Source organism: Podarcis liolepis (genome assembly GCF_965112155.1).
Source record: "Podarcis liolepis genome assembly, chromosome: 2".
Lineage (NCBI taxonomy): Eukaryota > Metazoa > Chordata > Lepidosauria > Squamata > Lacertidae > Podarcis > Podarcis liolepis.
The window spans coordinates 31,754,087-31,771,471 of record NC_139555.1 but is presented as its reverse complement, the minus strand read 5'-3'; the positions used below and the strand labels follow the sequence as shown (position 1 = coordinate 31,771,471).

At 47.0% G+C, this 17,385-nt stretch overlaps 1 protein-coding gene across 2 annotated transcripts; it reads left to right on the top strand.

The window, feature by feature from the left end:
* The first annotated feature begins 888 nt into the window (after positions 1-888).
* PCYT2 (phosphate cytidylyltransferase 2, ethanolamine) lies at positions 889-14,953 on the top strand. 2 transcript variants are annotated; one of them, XM_083487033.1, is made up of 13 exons: positions 889-1,110; positions 5,670-5,758; positions 6,239-6,400; positions 6,900-6,966; positions 7,344-7,428; positions 8,526-8,570; positions 9,649-9,787; positions 10,947-11,029; positions 11,161-11,238; positions 11,444-11,509; positions 12,037-12,102; positions 12,467-12,555; positions 13,772-14,953. In XM_083487033.1, exons 1-13 carry the CDS (start codon positions 1,028-1,030, stop codon positions 13,893-13,895), a joined length of 1,176 nt encoding a protein of 391 aa, XP_083343159.1. In that variant the 5' UTR covers positions 889-1,027; the 3' UTR covers positions 13,896-14,953. The 2 variants fall into 2 exon arrangements, with proteins under 2 accessions (XP_083343159.1, XP_083343160.1); XM_083487034.1 differs by lacking the exon at positions 889-1,110 and adding an exon at positions 1,693-1,917.
* The last annotated feature ends 2,432 nt before the right edge of the window (positions 14,954-17,385 follow it).

Sequence of the window (17,385 nt, the reverse complement as noted above, 5' to 3'; positions counted from 1 at the left end):
AGGAGACAGCTCGTCCTGTATTTCCTCAGCGCTCTTTTTTTTCTGCCAAGTTAGGGATCCTCTCCAAATGCATGTGTGCGAAAGGTCATGTATTTAAGCCCTGGGTAGCAAAGCAGAGACAGATTTACAAATTCATGCGTGTGTGTGTGTGTGATGTGTGACAGATTTCAGAGGGGCCATCCTGTTAGGCTGCAATCGATTGTAATGGATTGTTTTGAAATCACTCAAGCAGCAGATGCGGGGTGGAAATTGCGCCTGCCCAACTATTCTGTATTTTGCCAGAACAAAGATGACAACCCTAGTGTGTATCTCAGATGTATAAGGGTGGGTGCCAGGGGAAACAGAATCACAAGGGCTTTGGTCTCCCTTCAGCAAGGCAGTCCTACAAAATATCATGTACAGTGGTACCTCGGATTACATACGCTTCAGGTTACAGACTCTGCTAACCCAGAAATAGTACCTCGGGTTAAGAACTTTGCTTCAGGATGAGAACAGAAATTGTGCTCCAGTGGCGCGGCGGCAGCAGGAGGCCCCATTCGCTAAAGTGGTGCTTCAGGTTAAGAACAGTTTCAGGTTAAGAACGGACCTTCGGAACGAATTAAGTACTTAACCTGAGGTACCACTGTACAGTATTTGAGGGACCTGGGGTAGGGAATAGGCGCTACTTTGCTTATTAGGATGCAAAGGCTGACATCTGGCGTGGAAGAGAGCTCAAATGTCTCCAGCAGCGGAGGAAGGCCGGTGAGCGTCCGGCACAAGAGAGATGGTGCAGCAATGAAGGACCGAGAGAACGGGGCGCCCAGTCCCCACTCAAGGAGAGGGTTCCTGTGAAGGGAGCGGGGCGACGCGCGCGACGTAAGGCAGCGGGGGGGGGGCGCCGCCTGTTGGTCAGGTGACGGCTACCGAAGATGGCTGCGCGCTCGAGAGCTGCGGCTCCTCCCTGACCACGTGACGAGGGAGGTTCCCAGCGAGTGACAGCGCCGGGGTCAGGCCAGCCGCCCAAGAGCCCGGCACTCGCTGGCCGGAGATGCTGCGGAACGGAGCTGCCGGGGCCTCCTCCCCTTCTGGCAAAGGCGCCAACCGGCCCGTGCGCGTGTGGTGCGACGGATGGTGAGCGCTTGGGTGGGTGGGCGGGGGAGGCAGCCAAGCCCGTTCCCGAGGGGGACGGGACGGGGCCCACCTGCAGCAGCAGCACCAGCAGCAGAGACGCTTCCCCGGGTATTTCTATGGCAACCGCTCGCTTTGCTGCGGTTGCCGCCGTCGCTCCGAAGCGGCTGCCCCTTGTCCCCATAGCAACGCCCGTCAGCGCTGCTTTCGGCTGGGCTGCGCTCGCGTCCGCGACGGCGGCGCTCCTGTCACCCGCCGTGGGGCATTTCCACGGCAGGTGCCCTCTCGGGTGGCGCTTTCTGCGCGCCGCTGCCAAAGCCCCTCCGGGGGACGCGGGTAGCGCGGGATCCAGAGCAGGAGGCTGCTGCTGCTGCTGCTGCTGTCCTGCGCGCTTAGCGGAGGGAGTCCATAAGCTCGGTGGGGCGGGCAGGCTTGCTTCCGGGTAGAGCAGGCGCCGAATCGCTCACGGGGAGAACGCGCGTTGTGTGTGTCGTGTGTGTGTGTGCCGCATGCACGTGGAGGGAGGGCTTCCTGCATCATGCTCGCCTGGTACCGAAGCTGCTGCCCGTTAACAGGGCAGGCTCCGACCTTCTTGTTTGCTTTTCTCTCTTGGCGGACACTCTTCGGCTCCCCCTTCTCTGCGTTTCGACGGGGCTTCTGTCTCTACGGTACCCGCTGCTAGCGCAGGGTTTGCAACGGGTTGCTCTGAATGTGGGTGGAAGAGATCGGCGGGCCAGTTCGCATCAGCTGAGCGCTCGCGGTTGGAGAGCGCCAATCGCAGAGCCCGGGCTCTTGGCTGCGATCCCGCTGGTAAGTGGGCAGCGAAGCTTCTGTGGGTGGCGCCGTCGCTCCTGATTGGCTCGATCCCGAAGCTGGCTGGTTCCTGTGGCCCTACTAAACTTATCCCATTGAAGGGACTGGATGTTCTCGTCTCGGGGTTACGTAGCAGGGACTTTGGAGCTTGAATACGGTTGTAAACATAAATTTCCACGTTGAGACGCGCTTTTGGATTATCCTGTGCCCTGAATTCCCCTCGTTCTGAGAGGTGTGTACGGTTCAGGGCTGCAAAATGATGTTTGCTCATAGCTATCTTTTGACTACCCTATGGCCTAAATTGTACCTTATTGTCATGGGTTGGGTTTATTGGGCCTCAATGAAATTCCCCCCTGGGCCTGTTCACCATGATTGTAAATGGGCCAGAAGGTTGTAACTGGCATAAACCTCACCAGGAAATGATACAAAGTCACACTGCTCTGTACAAAGTTCTGAAATGCCACATAGCCCACCCTTATTATTGCCTCCTTTGGTCACCACCTGGTGTGGAAAGTCAAGTGCATTAAATTTTGAGTTCAGTATCTCCTCTGTTATCCTTGTTTCCCCAACTTGGTGCTGCAGGGAGGGTTCTGGGGCAATTTATAAAGTGCTACCTGTTTGCCTCTCCCTTTCCTTACTGTTCCCCCCCTCGTCTGTCTATTACCTTCTAAACCATGGGTAGGATCTGTCTATTGTACTATTTTTGTATACTGCTTAGATATAGGTTCCATATCATAGAATCACAGAATCTTAGACTCTTCGGGTTGGAAGGGACCCAAGGGTCATCTAGCCCAACCCCCTGCAATGCAGGAATCTCAGCTAAAGCATCCATGACAGATGGCCATCCAACCTCTGCTTAAAAACCTCCAAAGGAAGGAGAGCCCACCACCTCTTGTGGGAGTCTGTTCCACTGCCGAACAGCTCTTACTGTCAGAAAGTTTTTCCGAATGTTAAGTCGGAATCTCCTTTCTTGTAACTTGAAGCCATTGGTTTGAGTCCTACCCTCCAGAGCAGGAGAAAACAAGCTTGCTCCATCTTCTATGTGAAAGCCCTTAAGATATTTGAATATGGCTATCATATCTCCTCTCAGTCTCCTCTTTTCCAGGCTAAACATACCCAGCTCCTTCAAGCACCCCTTGTAAGGCTTAGTTTCCAGACCCTTCGATAATCTTGGTTGCCCTCCACTGCATGTGTTACAGCTTGTCAACATCCTTCTTAAGTTGTGGTGTCCAGAATTGAACACAGTATTCCAAGTGTGGTCTGACCAAGGCAGAACAGAGTGGTACCATTACTTTCCTTGATCTAGACACCATACGTCTGTTAATGCAGCCTAGAATAGGCTTTTTTTTGCTGCTGCATCACACTGTTGATTCATGTTAAACTTGTGGTCCACCAAGACCCCTAGGTCCTTTTCATTTGTACTGCTAGTAAGCCAGATGTCCCCCATCTTATATTTGTGCATCTGATTCTTCCTCCTAAGTGCAGAACCTTACATTTGTCCCTATTGAAATTTAGTTTGTTAGCCCGGGCCCAGTTCTCTGATCTGTTAGGGCCATTTTGAATTCTGATTCTGTCTTCTGTGGCATTAGCTACCCTTCCCTCCACACAGCAGCTATCCCACTTTCCCCCCCTCTCAACAACTGTATAAAGTAAGTTAGGTCAACCATCCAAGAAGAAATATAAGATGGGCAGATGCGTGATTGATGGAAGGAAGTTCTGAGGTAGAGAGAAACAGCTGGATGTCCCCTTAGTGTATAGGTGATACTGAATTCATGAGATTTAATGAGGTCACCTGGGGACAGTGTGTAGAAAGAATAGTAGAGGCTCAAAAACATATCTTCAAGGGAGAGAAGGAAAGGTTCTACTCACAGAAACATTCAAAGATTGTTTAGACAGGTAGGAGAATAACTGGAGGACAGTCACAAAGGAAGTCAAGTAATAGAAAGTAATTAAGTGCATCGAAGGTGACAGGTCAAGAAAGATGAGAAATGAGTAGAAGCCTTTGGGTTTAACTTTCTGTGCTGAGGGTGTTTTCAGCGGAATACAAAGGGGCTTCACTCTCCTTTCGGCGTTCAGGAGAGGAATTGGAGTAGAGAGCCAATATAGTGGAGCTAAGCAGCACCAGGGAGTTTAGATGCAATGGGCAGAAACTACATTTGGGGGTGGTTGAGGAGGGAGGAGGGATCAAACTGTTGGGGAGAGATTGATTAACAAATAGTTTACTGTGCTTTCTGTGCTTACTCCAGCATTCAGAAATATTTGTGTATGCAGTCATAATTAATGCAAGATTCCTTGCCATCTGGTTTGCAGTTTGTTCATAGCATTCTGCTTTAAAAAGTGGGACTAAAATTTCCTGCATAATCTGAGTGGGAGGGTGCATTCCATGTGAGAGCAGGCAAGGTCAATTTTCATTAAGAGTCTCAATTGCCTTGTTAGCAATAAATATTATCTGGTATTACAGCAGTCTAATATTTTAATAGTACGATAAGCCTTGAGAAGGAATTCCATGGAGGAACAGCATGTCCTTATTGAAATGGAGTAAGCCTAGGACCTTAAGGGAAGGTCCCAGGAATATTTCCAGTGACTGAGCAAAGGGTTTATGTTACCAGGAAATTCTTTGGAGCTGTGGGGCACAATGAGTCCAACATCTTGCATGCGATCTCTTCTCTTGGTGTGTTCTGAAGCGTAGAAGCTGCTTGTATCAATTACCTCCGTGACTCCAATGAGGGTTACCAAGGAAGGGGGCAAATGGCACCTGGAACCCTTCCATGTGTTGTCATGGTAACAAGGTTTGAAGCCATGTGGCTTCTGGAAGATAACCCCTGGGACTGCTGGCACCAAGACACATTCTAAATTGCAAAATCATAACTAAGAGCCCTATTAGTAACTGCTTGCCTTTAGTCTAATTATGTAGTTGCTACCTTCTGGACCAGAGTTAGATTAAACCTGAAGAATTCATGCTCTCCTCAGGCTTTGCTGTCTTTTTCATTAATTTGTAACCCATATTAGCATAATTTTGCTCTCATTACATCTTTGATTTTACCATGAGTATTTCTCCAAGTTATAAGCAAAAGTGGTCTATGAATGCTTTCCTGTGTCATTTTAGCAAAACATGTGAGAAATACTCCAAGTTATAAGCAAAAGTGGTCTATGAATGCTTTCCTGTGTCATTTTAGCAAAACATGTGAGAAATACTCCAAGTTATAAGCAAAAGTGGTCTATGAATGCTTTCCTGTGTCATTTTAGCAAAACATGTGTGACCATCGCTGCCCTCACAGGCCTCCCTCTCTATTGAAAATGGCAACTGAAGGCAGGCAAACCCTTCACCTTATTGCCAGTTATCTGTCCAGATTGGAGATTCCTGCAATATTAAAATCAAGTTGGGATTTTCCACTTGTGGTTGTCTTCAGGCTGAATAATTTAATCATGCACATTTGTGGTTTTCCATTCATCAAGCAATACAATGGGTCTCTCAGCGCAGATGATGTAACAATGAGCAAAAATGAGATGCAGAGATATGAGCAGATCTATGTTTAACAGAAGAGCATAAATGTAACTAGGACTAAAATCTTTTGCTGCTTGTGAACACCTTTCCATCATCAGTAACCGGGATTAGTGGTATAGCTGGCTAAAATGATGCATTGATTGGTGTACTATGAGCATTACAAGAGGAGAGTCTTGTGATAACAGTCAGTACCAGGGCAAGCTCTTCACAAAAGCCCCTTTGTCTTTTCTATTCTTTTTTGTAGCTATGATATGGTCCATTATGGGCACTCCAACCAGTTGCGGCAAGCTCGTGCGATGGGTGATTATCTGATCGTAGGAGTCCACACAGATGGTAAGGAAATTGGTCCACTTTTCTCCTTGTTACAGAAGCATCCTTGGAAAGAAACCCAGAAAGTGAAATTGTGAGCAGCAAATAACTTTCAGTCAGAATATGTAACAATATGGTTAGATTCTCCCCCTGCCATCTGCATGATTTCACAGTCCACAATCTGGGGGTGGCTAGCCTGATGCCACTGAGATGCTCACAGCCTAAGCATGACAGTAGTGTTGATTTTCTCCAGCATCTAGTAGTCAGAGGTGTACTGTGAGAGAGGAGAGGGCTGAATTACTGTCTTTCTGTCCGCTTAAAGCCATGTCTAGCCTTTTGAGACTTCACCTTCTACTGCCCATATTTTTCCAAAGTTTATTCTGAAGCGATGAGGACTAGGAACTCTTTAGGATGCCAGTTTGCTTAGGAAACGTATGGACCTGTTGAACGCACGCAGACCTCGTATTAACAAACTTCTCTCTCTCTCTCTGTCTTAAATCTCAGAGGAGATCTCCAAGCATAAAGGACCCCCTGTCTTCACTCAAGAGGAGAGATACAAAATGGTGAAGGCCATCAAGTGGGTGGACGAGATTGTACCAGGAGCTCCTTATGTCACAACCTTGGAAACGCTGGATAAATACAACTGTGACTTCTGTGTACATGGGAGTGAGTACCTGATACTCTTCTAGCTGGTTATCTGTGAATGATTGGCCCAGTTGCATCTAACTGTGGCTCCCAGGCTAAAATAAATGGTTTTCTGTCTTTGCCAGTAAATCTCATGTTCATTCACTACCCTGGACTCTATCCATTCCGCAACATAGACTAAAGCCACGGAGGTGTGCTCCAAAAAGCAGTAGGATGCTTTTGGGAACAGAAATAAAACGGAGACCAATACTGTCTGCAGAACAACACTCAAGTTACCTAAAATTACTACATCCGTGTTCCCAAAGGATTCTGTTTGATCCACAGTGCTCTTTATCATCTAGTCTGGGAAGGGCAGCAGACTAAAGCTTCCTCCAGCTTTAGAGAAGGCAGGCCTGCTCATATACACAAGTTCACCATAACTTAACTGTGGTGTGTGGTTTTAGGCTTTCGCCGATTAGTCTTCCTAAGCAGCTTCTCTAATTTGCCAGCAATGATCTGTTTTTCCCGCTTCCCTTCACAGATGATATCACACTTACTGTGGATGGCAAGGACACCTATGAGGAAGTAAAGAATGCTGGGAGATACAGGTGACACCCTGCTTGGGACTGTTGTTGCCCTGCTCAAAATCCGTCCCCGTATCAGAATAGCGAAACATTGCCGACCGGATCGGTTAATTTTATTCATTGCGTTTGTAGCTTGTTTTCCTTCCATACAGTTTGAAATGTGTACATGTCAATTCCCAGGTGGCCTCCTGCAGAAATGCTGGCCATGCCTGAGCCCATTTAGCTTCAGTGTCAATATTACATTAGGCTTCTTGATGCCGTTCCCTTGTCCCCATATAAATGTGGTGTGCTTCAGGGATAATCTTGGGGCAGGAAGGAGATGTGAATGTGAGCGTAGTGTGAACATGGTGAGTAGCCATTGCCAAGGGACCCTATCTCACTCTGAGCTTGTCTTATTGCAGGGAATGTAAGCGCACTCAGGGAGTATCCACCACAGATCTGGTTGGCCGCATGCTGCTCATGACCAAGGCTCACCACAGCAACATTGTGAGTCAATGAAAGAGTTTGAGGTGGGGAACGGGGCTTCTTGGCTACACTGACTTACCAAGACAATCCGGGCTTTCTGATCTGAGATTGCTTCCTGGACAGATTGTAGCAAGCTCTGCTGCTTGCGTGCGCCAGAACTAGAAGCTGTTTGGCAGAAGCCTTTGAGGCAGTAGGTGCCAAAAGCAAAGAGAAAAAACATATGTTTGATGAAGTGGCCTTTGCAATCTGCACAGAATTATCGCTCTTAGTGTTTAGACCACGTGTACTGTGTTGATGAACTGGCAAGGAGGGAAGAAAGGGACTCAGAAGCTGTTCATGTAGGTCATCAGATGGCAGCGATGGGATTAGGGAGCAGGGTTTTCAGGTGGGTTGCCTGGAGAATGGTACAGGGCATCACAGGTCAGGAGTGTGTACATGTATATTTGTGTGTTGGTGTCAGATTGTTGCCGTTTGCCTTGTGGGCACGATGGCTTGTCCTGAAGATATACACGAGGTTGTGGAATTGAAGCATTTGATCTTGAGTTTCACTTTGCATCTTGATGTGCGTGGGCTGAAGACGGAAACCAAACACTGTTCCATTAAACGTCTGTTTTAGTTTGAACTGAGAGTTTGTCTTCTTTACATGGATGTGAAATGTTTGTACTACCTCCAGTGTCGAGAGGCAGTATGCTTCCAAATATCAATTGCTGGGAATCACAGGTGGGGAGAGGGCTGCTGCACTTGCAGGTTTCCCATAGGTATCTGGCTGGCCACTGTGAAAAACGGACGCTGTGCTAGAAGGGCCTTTGGTCTCATCCAGCAGGACTCCTTTTATGTACTTAGCGTGGGAAAACTTGAGTGATGGCAGCTATTCCCTATCACAAGGGTGGAGAACCTGTGGCTGTCCTGGTGTTGCTGGACCATAATTCCCATCATCTCTTGACCATTGGCCTTGCTGGATGGGGCTGATGGGAGTTGGAGTCCAGCAACCTTTGGAGGGCAATAAACTTCCCACCCTTGCCAATTCTGATCCCTAGCACCCTGTGTTTCCTTCCTTAACTAGAAAGTCGTATAGGCATTTTCCCACAATTCATTGACATGCTTGCTTTCTCTCTTAGGATGAAGACATGGATTATCGGAAGCACACAGATAACTTTGGGAAAGTGAGTACCATTTCCAGTGACTGCAAATGAAGCCTGGGATGTGATTCCTGCATGCTGTGCGGTTTTGCATTTTTTACTGTGGCTTTTCCCTGCCCGGTTTTACCCTGAGCAGACCTGACTTCAACAGTGGAGGGTGTGATGGGAACAGGCAGAATCTGGGACAATGTCATGGTTAAGTAACTACTAGATACGCAACACACTATTCACAACAGGGTAAAATGAGGATGAAAAAGCCACAGAGAGAATGGGTGGGACAAGCTGTAGTGGTTTTATCTCCCAATCTAGTGAAGGTTTAAAAGACATGAATTGCAGCTTGCATCCTGACAATCGTAGCAGACATGCAGCTTCATCTGGTGTTAACTGTTAATATGGCCAAGAAAGTATCTGCTTGTTCATGCCACTTTATTTTCTGTTGTTTTGTTGAGAGTTACTTGTGAAAAGATAAGCTTGCTGGTGTGAACATCAGCTCAGTGATCAAGGAGATTGTTTGGGGTTTTTTGCAGCTGATTTCTCACCAGGACTTCAATGGAATATCTATTTCGGCCAGCTGAAATACCTTTAGTATCTGCCAAGTTATACAGTAGAGTCACGTGGAAGCTTATTGTGTCTTGGAAAAACTTTGTGCTTTTTTTTTCTGGCCTCAGGAATGTGTGCTTTGGCACCAGCGTTGTAATGTGTGTATATCAGATTGGTTGACTAAACTAGCTGTAGAAGCAGTACTTATTGCTGCCGCGTGGTGGAGCTAAACTCTACAAATAGGTTGCTGAGATATCTCAAATGAGTCATTGAAGTTTTCTTTTTTACTTTTCGGATTTCTCCCAGAAAGGGGAAATCCAGATCAAATGGGCTGGTATTTTGTCCACAATATCACATGGACACTGAAAAAAACCAAAACTTTTGTGCATTGATCTGGCAGTAAACATCTGTCTGCAAGCACCTATTGATAAAGGTGGGATGTTGTGTTGACTGTGTGGCATGCCTGTGCTAGGAGTGTGTTCTCAATGACATTCACAACTTCTTTCACAACTCATCCCAACTGAAGCCTGCCAAGGTATTAAAGTTGTACTCTTTTCTCCAGTGCCCTAAAAGTCACAGCCCCTGGACCGGAGTTTCCCAGTTTCTGCAGACATCCCAGAAGATCATCCAGTTTGCATCTGGCAAGGAGCCACAACCAGGAGATACTATAATCTACGTGGCTGGTGCTTTTGACCTCTTTCGTATCCTGTTTCCTTTTGGGCCGGGTGGAAGGAGGTGTCTGTGAGGCAAATTACGGGTTCCTGGCACCTTGTGTTTGGTCTTGCTGTACCCCAGGCCTCAAATGGCCCTGCTGTGTTTTGCTTTTGTTTTGTTTTGTTGAAAGTTGTTAAGAAACCCCCATTCCCCTCCCAGAGTGGTTTAACAATCAATCGCTCTTCCCATGGAACTCTCTGGATTGTACCACTCTGAGGAGAACAAGTCAGCTATAGTTGTTCTTGTTTGACTCAGACCTTGCAAGGCATTGCCACCCCTTCTACAGTTTCCACTGTAGTAGAAGAGTGCATTTTGAGCCCAGGTTCCTTCCTGATGTGCCAGAAATACAGTCAGCTCAAAACATAGGCTTTTGCACTTCCTCTTTAAAACCATATGTGCTAAGAATTTTCTGCTGTGATAGCCAAACTAGCCCAGGAGTCTTTGAGTTATAAACTCTAACAACCATCTTCGAAGAAGCTGAACTCTGCCTGGGTCGTCCTGTATCACGCATTCCAATGCATCCCAGTCTGTTACATTTCAGCTGCTGCCGCTACAACGGTTGAGTGAAAGGCACATGAACAATAAAGGATGTGTGCAGACATGCCTTAAACAGACCTTTCCATGTTTTTCCCCTCCCATAAAGGAAACCCACCTTCCCCCGACCTTCACTTTGCATTTGATAGACCTACGCATCCATGATTCATCTGCTGGTCTCAGCCACCTGTCTTTGCTTGTCAGTCTTTAGTCATTGCAGGCAACATTTGTTGCTTTATTAGTATTTTTTAAAGGAAAAACACATTTTAAAAGCGTTACAAGGTCACTCTGAAGTTATAGGTCACAAGTGCCAAACCACCAGTGCTGTGCCAAGATTTTTTATGTCAACTGTAGAATTGGTTTCCCTTGCGCTTGATCCCTGATAATAGGGTATTGGAAGTCTGTAAACAATGTGGTAAGTTCACTTCCACAGCTACTCAGTTGCTCCAGCGCTGAGTGTCTGTGTGCATCCAAACCATAGTAACTCAGATTGTCACAGCGGTTGCTGAGACTACCAGGAAAAGAAGCATAGAGTCTATGAGAAGCAAACAGAAAGTCGCTACTTCTCATTCTGTGCCACAGGCTTTTATCCTTAATACATACACTCTCCAGATGTTGGTCATGTGGACTTCCTGGAGAAAGCGCACCAGATAGCAAAGCGACCTTATATAATTGTGGGGCTACATTTTGACCAGGTGGGTATCACCATCACACTGCCCAGGCACGGCAGGGTTGGTCTTTCGTTCCTTCTCATCTCATCTGGGAGGGAGGGAGGGGTGGGAATGCAAAACTTCCACTTGTGCTGATTGTCATATTTTAATCATAGGAGGTGAATCTGTACAAAGGCAAGAACTATCCAATCATGAATGTGCATGAACGAACCCTCAGTGTTCTAGCCTGCAGGGTGAGTATTAGATGAAATCTTCCTCTTACAACTAGGACATGGTCAGAATGAGCCAGATAAAGCCGAGCACATCTGGCTGTGGTAGACCACCTGGTAAGCTTAAAAATGTCACTGGAAGGTGCCTGATACAGTAACTGAAACAGCCATTGGCAGATGTGGGAATCCAGAGTGACTGTTGTCTTCTCTCCCTCCCTCTTCCTCTTAGTATGTTTCTGAGGTGGTGATTGGAGCCCCCTATTCCATCACTGCTGATCTGCTGGATCATTTTAAGGTGAGTATAGTTCCATTGATTGATTGATTGTGTTTGTGTGATTTCTACTAACTGGGGCAGGGAGTGTATGCTCTTGGGAACCTGTTGTTAAAAGGAAGTATCTATACACACCTGTAAATTAGTTTGGCCGGAGAACATGCTGGGGCACATGGGGAAAGGGGAACGAATGCATGTATTTCTAGCAGCAATTACTCTGTTGCATCTCCTCTGGTTCTGAAAAGCTATCATCTGTACCCAGCCTGACTATTGTTCCCTATTTGATGAGGGGTGGGCTGTAGTACCAGGATGCTTGTGAGGAAGAGAACACATTAACGATTGTACCAATATGTTTTGGATCAGCCATGGAGGTTACTGCCTATATTTTTGTGGGTGAGTTGCTGGCAGTTGTCTCCCTTCATACTGTACCTGTGGTAGACAAGCGCTTGAGAGATATGTCCCTTTGCTTCTGAAGTTTCACAGGTAGCCACATCATACTGTAGGGGAGCCTGTGAGCGAAGGCGATAGTGACTATTGCTGTTTCTCTGCAGGTAGACTTTGTGTGCCATGGAATGACAGAGGTGGTACCAGACAAGAATGGGTCAGATCCATATGAGGTAAGCAGAAAACTCCTTCCTGGTTAGTGCTGATTTCATGCCATCTATTGCCCAAACCACAGTGCATGACAGAGAATTGGGTTCTCTTCTGGAGGGCAGTTTTTGAAAAATGAGTATGTGGGTAACTGGGTAATAAGGCTTGTCCTGTCATTTGTGTGACCAAGTGGCAAGCCTCTCCTTGCTATGGGAAAGTTCAGTTCTGATCCTTCCTTGAATGCACTTGAGTTGTCAGCTTTTCCTGCAGCTGTGGCGCATATTGGGCATTCAGAAACTATTTTGGCAAATGCCTGTTGTTAACTTCTTTGGAATGCCTCTAAAGAGCCATTGCCTTGTGTCCTGTCATCTCTCTTCCCCATATTTGCAGGAACCCAAGAAGCGTAATATCTTCCGGCTGGTCGACAGTGGCAACAATCTCACAACAGATCTGATAGTGAAAAGAATAATCAAAAACAGGTTGGCTGACCTTGACTTTGGTTCACTTGGGCACAATAAGGCCTAGATTCTACTGTGCTGTAACTCCTTGCTTATCTTTCTTTTATTTTGAAGTCCCGTACGATGCTAGTCATATTACAGGCTAAACACAAATTCACAGATGGGAATAGCTAAAATACTTTCCAACATCCCTGAAGATGAAATTTCAACAGTTTCATTTCAATGTTCAAAACCTACGAGAAGTGTGGTGCTTGGAACAAAGAGTCTGTGCTCTGCACTGTTGCTGCCTCCCCATAGTTTCAAGTCTACAACCATCCACTGCCTGATATTCTAGTTGCTGTGCCCTCTGTCAGTTTTGACAGTACTAGCACATTCTGAATTCTTTGAAAACAGATATGGCAACCAGAATTTATTATGCAAGTATGAGTAAGCCATTGGTGTGTGCATAATAGTTACCTGGAGCACTGCATTTGCTGTTTGAAGGACTGTCTTGGCAAGGGAGAGCTTTTGTACCAAGCAGTCTGCTGCGATACTGGATTCTGTCTGATGCTGCTGCCATGCCCTTTGAAGAAGCATGAGCGAATCCGTTGTCCTTGCCCACACAATTCTCATAGTGGTTAGACTATGTCTGTTCCCATGATGGTTCCCGAGCTCTGAACAGGCTTTTCCGGGCACCTTTAATTAAGAATGTTGAATCCCTGAAGCCATTGGGTCCTCAGCTAGAGTCTTCCACATAGCTGCCTTAGATGGTTTACTTATCCAGAGCCTCTCCTAGGAGGGATCAGTGTTGAAGCAGCAGAAGTGAGTGGCTTAGCAGAGTAGTATTTTTTCTGTCTCGGCTGTTTGGAGCGTCTCCACCCCCATCGTTCAGCCTGGACACAGAGATCCAGCACTGCGGGTCTTCTGGCAGTTCCCTCACTGTGAGAAGTGAAGCTACAGGGAGCCAGGCAGAGGGCATTCTTGGTGGTGGCAACCTGGAACGCCCTCCCATCAGCTGTCAAAGAGATGAGTAACTATATAACCTTTAGAAGACATCTGAAGGCAGCCCTGTATAGGGGAGCTTTTTAATGTGCAATGTTTTATTATGCTTTTATACATGTTGGAAGCCCCCCGGTGTGGCTGGGGCAACCCAGTCAGATGGGTGGGGGTACAAATAATAAAATCATTGTCCTTACAATTGAAAGAGCACAGTGGACTTAAACATTCCATGCTGATACAGATTTCTCGATTGTTGCAGGTTGGAGTTTGAAGCCCGGAACCAAAAGAAAGAAGCAAAAGAATTGGCTGTGCTGGAGGCCATGAAGAGAAGAGAGGAGGAAGGGGCCCCGGGGAAGGCAGGCCAGGAAGATCATGAGAGCTAGCATGGGGAACGGTGTAGCAGAATCCTTCCCTCCTGGAGCGGCAATATTTTCCTGGAGGATAGGATACTGCTGCCAGCCTTAGGAAGGCCTGCGGTAACAATTCTCCCGTGTGTGGGGAAGATCCCGGATGCTGCTATCTAGTTAGCCCAGGCCCACTCCCATGGGAAGATTTTAACATTGCCCTCTCAATAGCAGGTTTCAATTCCAATGAATGTTTGCAACATGGTGTGATTTCACCTGACATATTGGAGCTGGGGAGTCAGGGTTATCTCTGCTCAACTTCTTATTGAGTCTCTGCATCTCAGAGCATCTCTCTGATTTCTGCCTGCCAGAGACAATTTTTTAATCTTTAAAACCGTCCTTTCTGGTCTGGCTCATTGCTTACAGCATTAATAGGATCCCAGAGCATTCGCTCAACAGCAGTGCTTGCTGGAGTTGGGCTCCAAGCCAGACTGACCACTACATTTCCTAGCTTGGGCACAAAGGGTTCTCTAAGTTGCCTGTTGCTGCTTGCACACACTGCCTTGCATCTGGTACCTACGAAATACTTCCAAGCTGTAACAGTGGATGGAGCTTAGGCAAGTCCCAGGGTTCCCCGGTGGTAGACAGTGGCCCTCACTGCTCTGTACTCAGACATGTGTGTTTAGGCCTATGGCCAAGCAAGAGATTGGTGGCACTGCAATTCTCAATGTTCCCACAAAACACAAATACCACATAGATCTTCAGAATGTGCTTGGAGCTCCATCCTAAAGCCCCAGTGCGTTGCTTCACAACCAGGGCTTCATTCTCCTCCATATGGGCCTTGTGGTTCTTGTGCAGAGAGATGGAGACATCAGATACATTGAGCCCAGTATACTGTGTATTGTATTTAAAATGCTTTGTGCTGCTAAAGTTGAATGCTTTGTGGTGAGATCTAAGTGCAGATCACTGTCTGAGGCATCTTTTCATGCGTAGTGGGAAACACATGGGGGCTCTTCCCTGTCCAGGCAGGCTCTGTGTCTTTTCTATCTCTCTTGTACAATTTCAGCAGTGGAAATTAATAAAATGTTGATGACTTACTTGTGTGGCGGTGATTACTTTATTTTATTTATTAAATTTCTATCCCGCCCTTCATCTGAAGATCACAGTGTAAAAGTACAAAATACATACCATAATAACAAACAAAAAAACAATAGCCCCCATATTATTGTTATTAGCCCTGCTTTTGGGCTTCCTGAGAAGCATGTGGTTGGTTATTGTGAGTACTGGGGCAACCCATTAAATGTGTGTGGGGTATAAATAGTAAAATTAACATTATGGAATGGGACATCCCTATCTTCATCAGAGAAATGTTGGTGGGTATGGGACTGCGTATTGTGTTACATTTCCCAGAAACTTCTGTAGTGGGAAATTCACGTCTGAAGATGGGAGGAGCGGCAACACGATGTACACATACAGTTGCACCACCTGGCAATTTGTTAGTTTTCATTTTGTTTACAAAGCCTAAAACATAATCTCTCATAACCACTATTTCCCTCAGTTCCTTGGACTCCTTTTCCAATGAAAGTCAGTTTAGGCATAGGGATCTGCTCTTTATCTTCTGCTGTAAGGCCCTTCCTGTGACATTTTGCCACTTTGCTTCTTCCTTCCCACTCCCCCTGTGCCCCCCCCTCCTGCTTCTAGTTGCCACTAGCTTGTCCCTGCCACTCACCACTGACAGACACTCACCACTCCTGGATACTTGATCCCCCTCTGCTGTAGCTGTGCCCCCCTGCCACAACCAATCCATGGCCAAACACACCACAGCCCACACACCCCAACTGCCAGTCCATCAGGCCTTCCCCAGGAGGAGAAGGCATAGCAGTGGGTAGGCCACAGCAGTGGGGTGGCATGGGCACAGCGAAGGAAGAGCAGGATGAAGCAATGACCACCAGGCAGCAGCAGCAGCAAGCAGCAGGTGGTGTCTGCAGCAGCAAGTGGCAGGAGCCCACTGCCCTGTGGCAATGCACACTGGGTGTGCAGTGGCAGCACTGCCCCAGGAGCCTGGCACCGAGGCAGCTGCCTCACTGTGCCTCATGAGCAGGCAGGCCCTGTCTGCTGTGAAGCGAAAGTCGTTCAGCTTCTCTGCAATCTCCTTAACCTCCTTTGCCCTACTGTTGACTCCCTTGGCATGCAAAGGTCCAACCGCCTCCCTAGCCAATCTCCTGTTGCTAACATATTTAGAGATTTTTGTTGACTGTCTTTAAGGTTGGCCTTCATTGTTTAAGCAACATACTCCTCAAATTCTTTTTTAAGTATCCCTTATTAAACCTGCTTCTTGGGTGAAAAGCAATGACAAACCTAGACAGCATCTTAAAAAGCAGAGGCATCTCCTTGCCAACAAAGGTCCGTATAGTAAAACTATGGTTTTCCCAGTAGTGATGTATGGAAGTGAAAGCTGGACCATAAAGAAGGCTGATCGCCGAAGAATTGATGCTTTTGAATTATGGTGCTGGAGGAGACTCTTGAGAGTCCCATGGACTGCAAGAAGATCAAACCTCTCCATTCTGAAGCAAATCAGCCCTGAGTGCTCACTGGAAGGACAGATCCTGAAGCTGAGGCTCCAATACTTTGGCTACCTCATGAGAAGAGAAAAGACCCTGATGTTGGGAAAGATCACAAGGAGAAGGGGACGACAGAGGACGAGATGGTTGGACAGTGTTCTTGAAGCTGCCAGCATGAGTTTGACCAAACTGCGGGAGGCAGTGGAAGACAGAAGTGCCTGGCGTGCTCTGGTCCATGGGGTCATGAAGAGTTGGACACGACTAAACAACAACATTAAACCTTTTTTTGGGGGGGCCAAACATTGTGTTCCCTTTTTTGTTCTCATTTGGACAAGGCTTCCATTAGAAAATGGAATTCCCTCTGTTAGCTTCTTTGGCTCTGCTGTTAACTACACTTGGCCCATTGATTTCTAGGGGTAGCTTTTGTTTCCTAGGGAAGAAGTGGTGGGAAGTGGCCTTGACGGATCAGTTGAAGGGTAGGTGAGAAGGAGACCAGTAGTGGGGTTGGGGGGGGGGAGGAAATTGTTGTGCTCATCCTAAGAGCTGTAATATTAATAATGCTGTGGTTTCTGCAGAGAGTGGCTGGCAGATTCAAGACCCTGCCACCAAACATGTAATATTTGGTGAGGAAGATTGTCTTTGGGGAGCATGGAGTAGTTTCACAGCACTTCCAGACTTCAATCTCCTTTGCCACACTCTGACTGCCCACCTGGACAAGAGGGGCTGCTGTGGCCTGGGCACCTCCTCTTCTCCTTTCCTTGCCAAGTGCCACCTGGCTATGGGCCGTTGACTGAGCTCTTTGCCCCTTCCCACCTCTCGCTGGAACCTTAACAAAGTGGCATTCATGCCCTGAAACTCCTCTCCTTCTGAGCATCTCATGTTTGTTTTTAATCTTCGCCTTGTTACCATTTTTGAATTAATTTCTCTGAAACTTGAAACTCCTCTGGGAGCTTCTGCAGAGTACGAGA

Coding starts and splice junctions, on each gene's coding strand:
- PCYT2 (XM_083487033.1), top strand. CDS start 1,028: ATGCTGCGGAACGGAGCTGCCGGGGCCTCCTCCCCTTCTGGCAAAGGC. Junction 11,239..11,443: donor TCAGTGTTCTAGCCTGCAGG/GTGAGTATTAGA, acceptor TCTTCCTCTTAG/TATGTTTCTGAGGTGGTGAT. Junction 12,103..12,466: donor ATGGGTCAGATCCATATGAG/GTAAGCAGAAAA, acceptor CCATATTTGCAG/GAACCCAAGAAGCGTAATAT.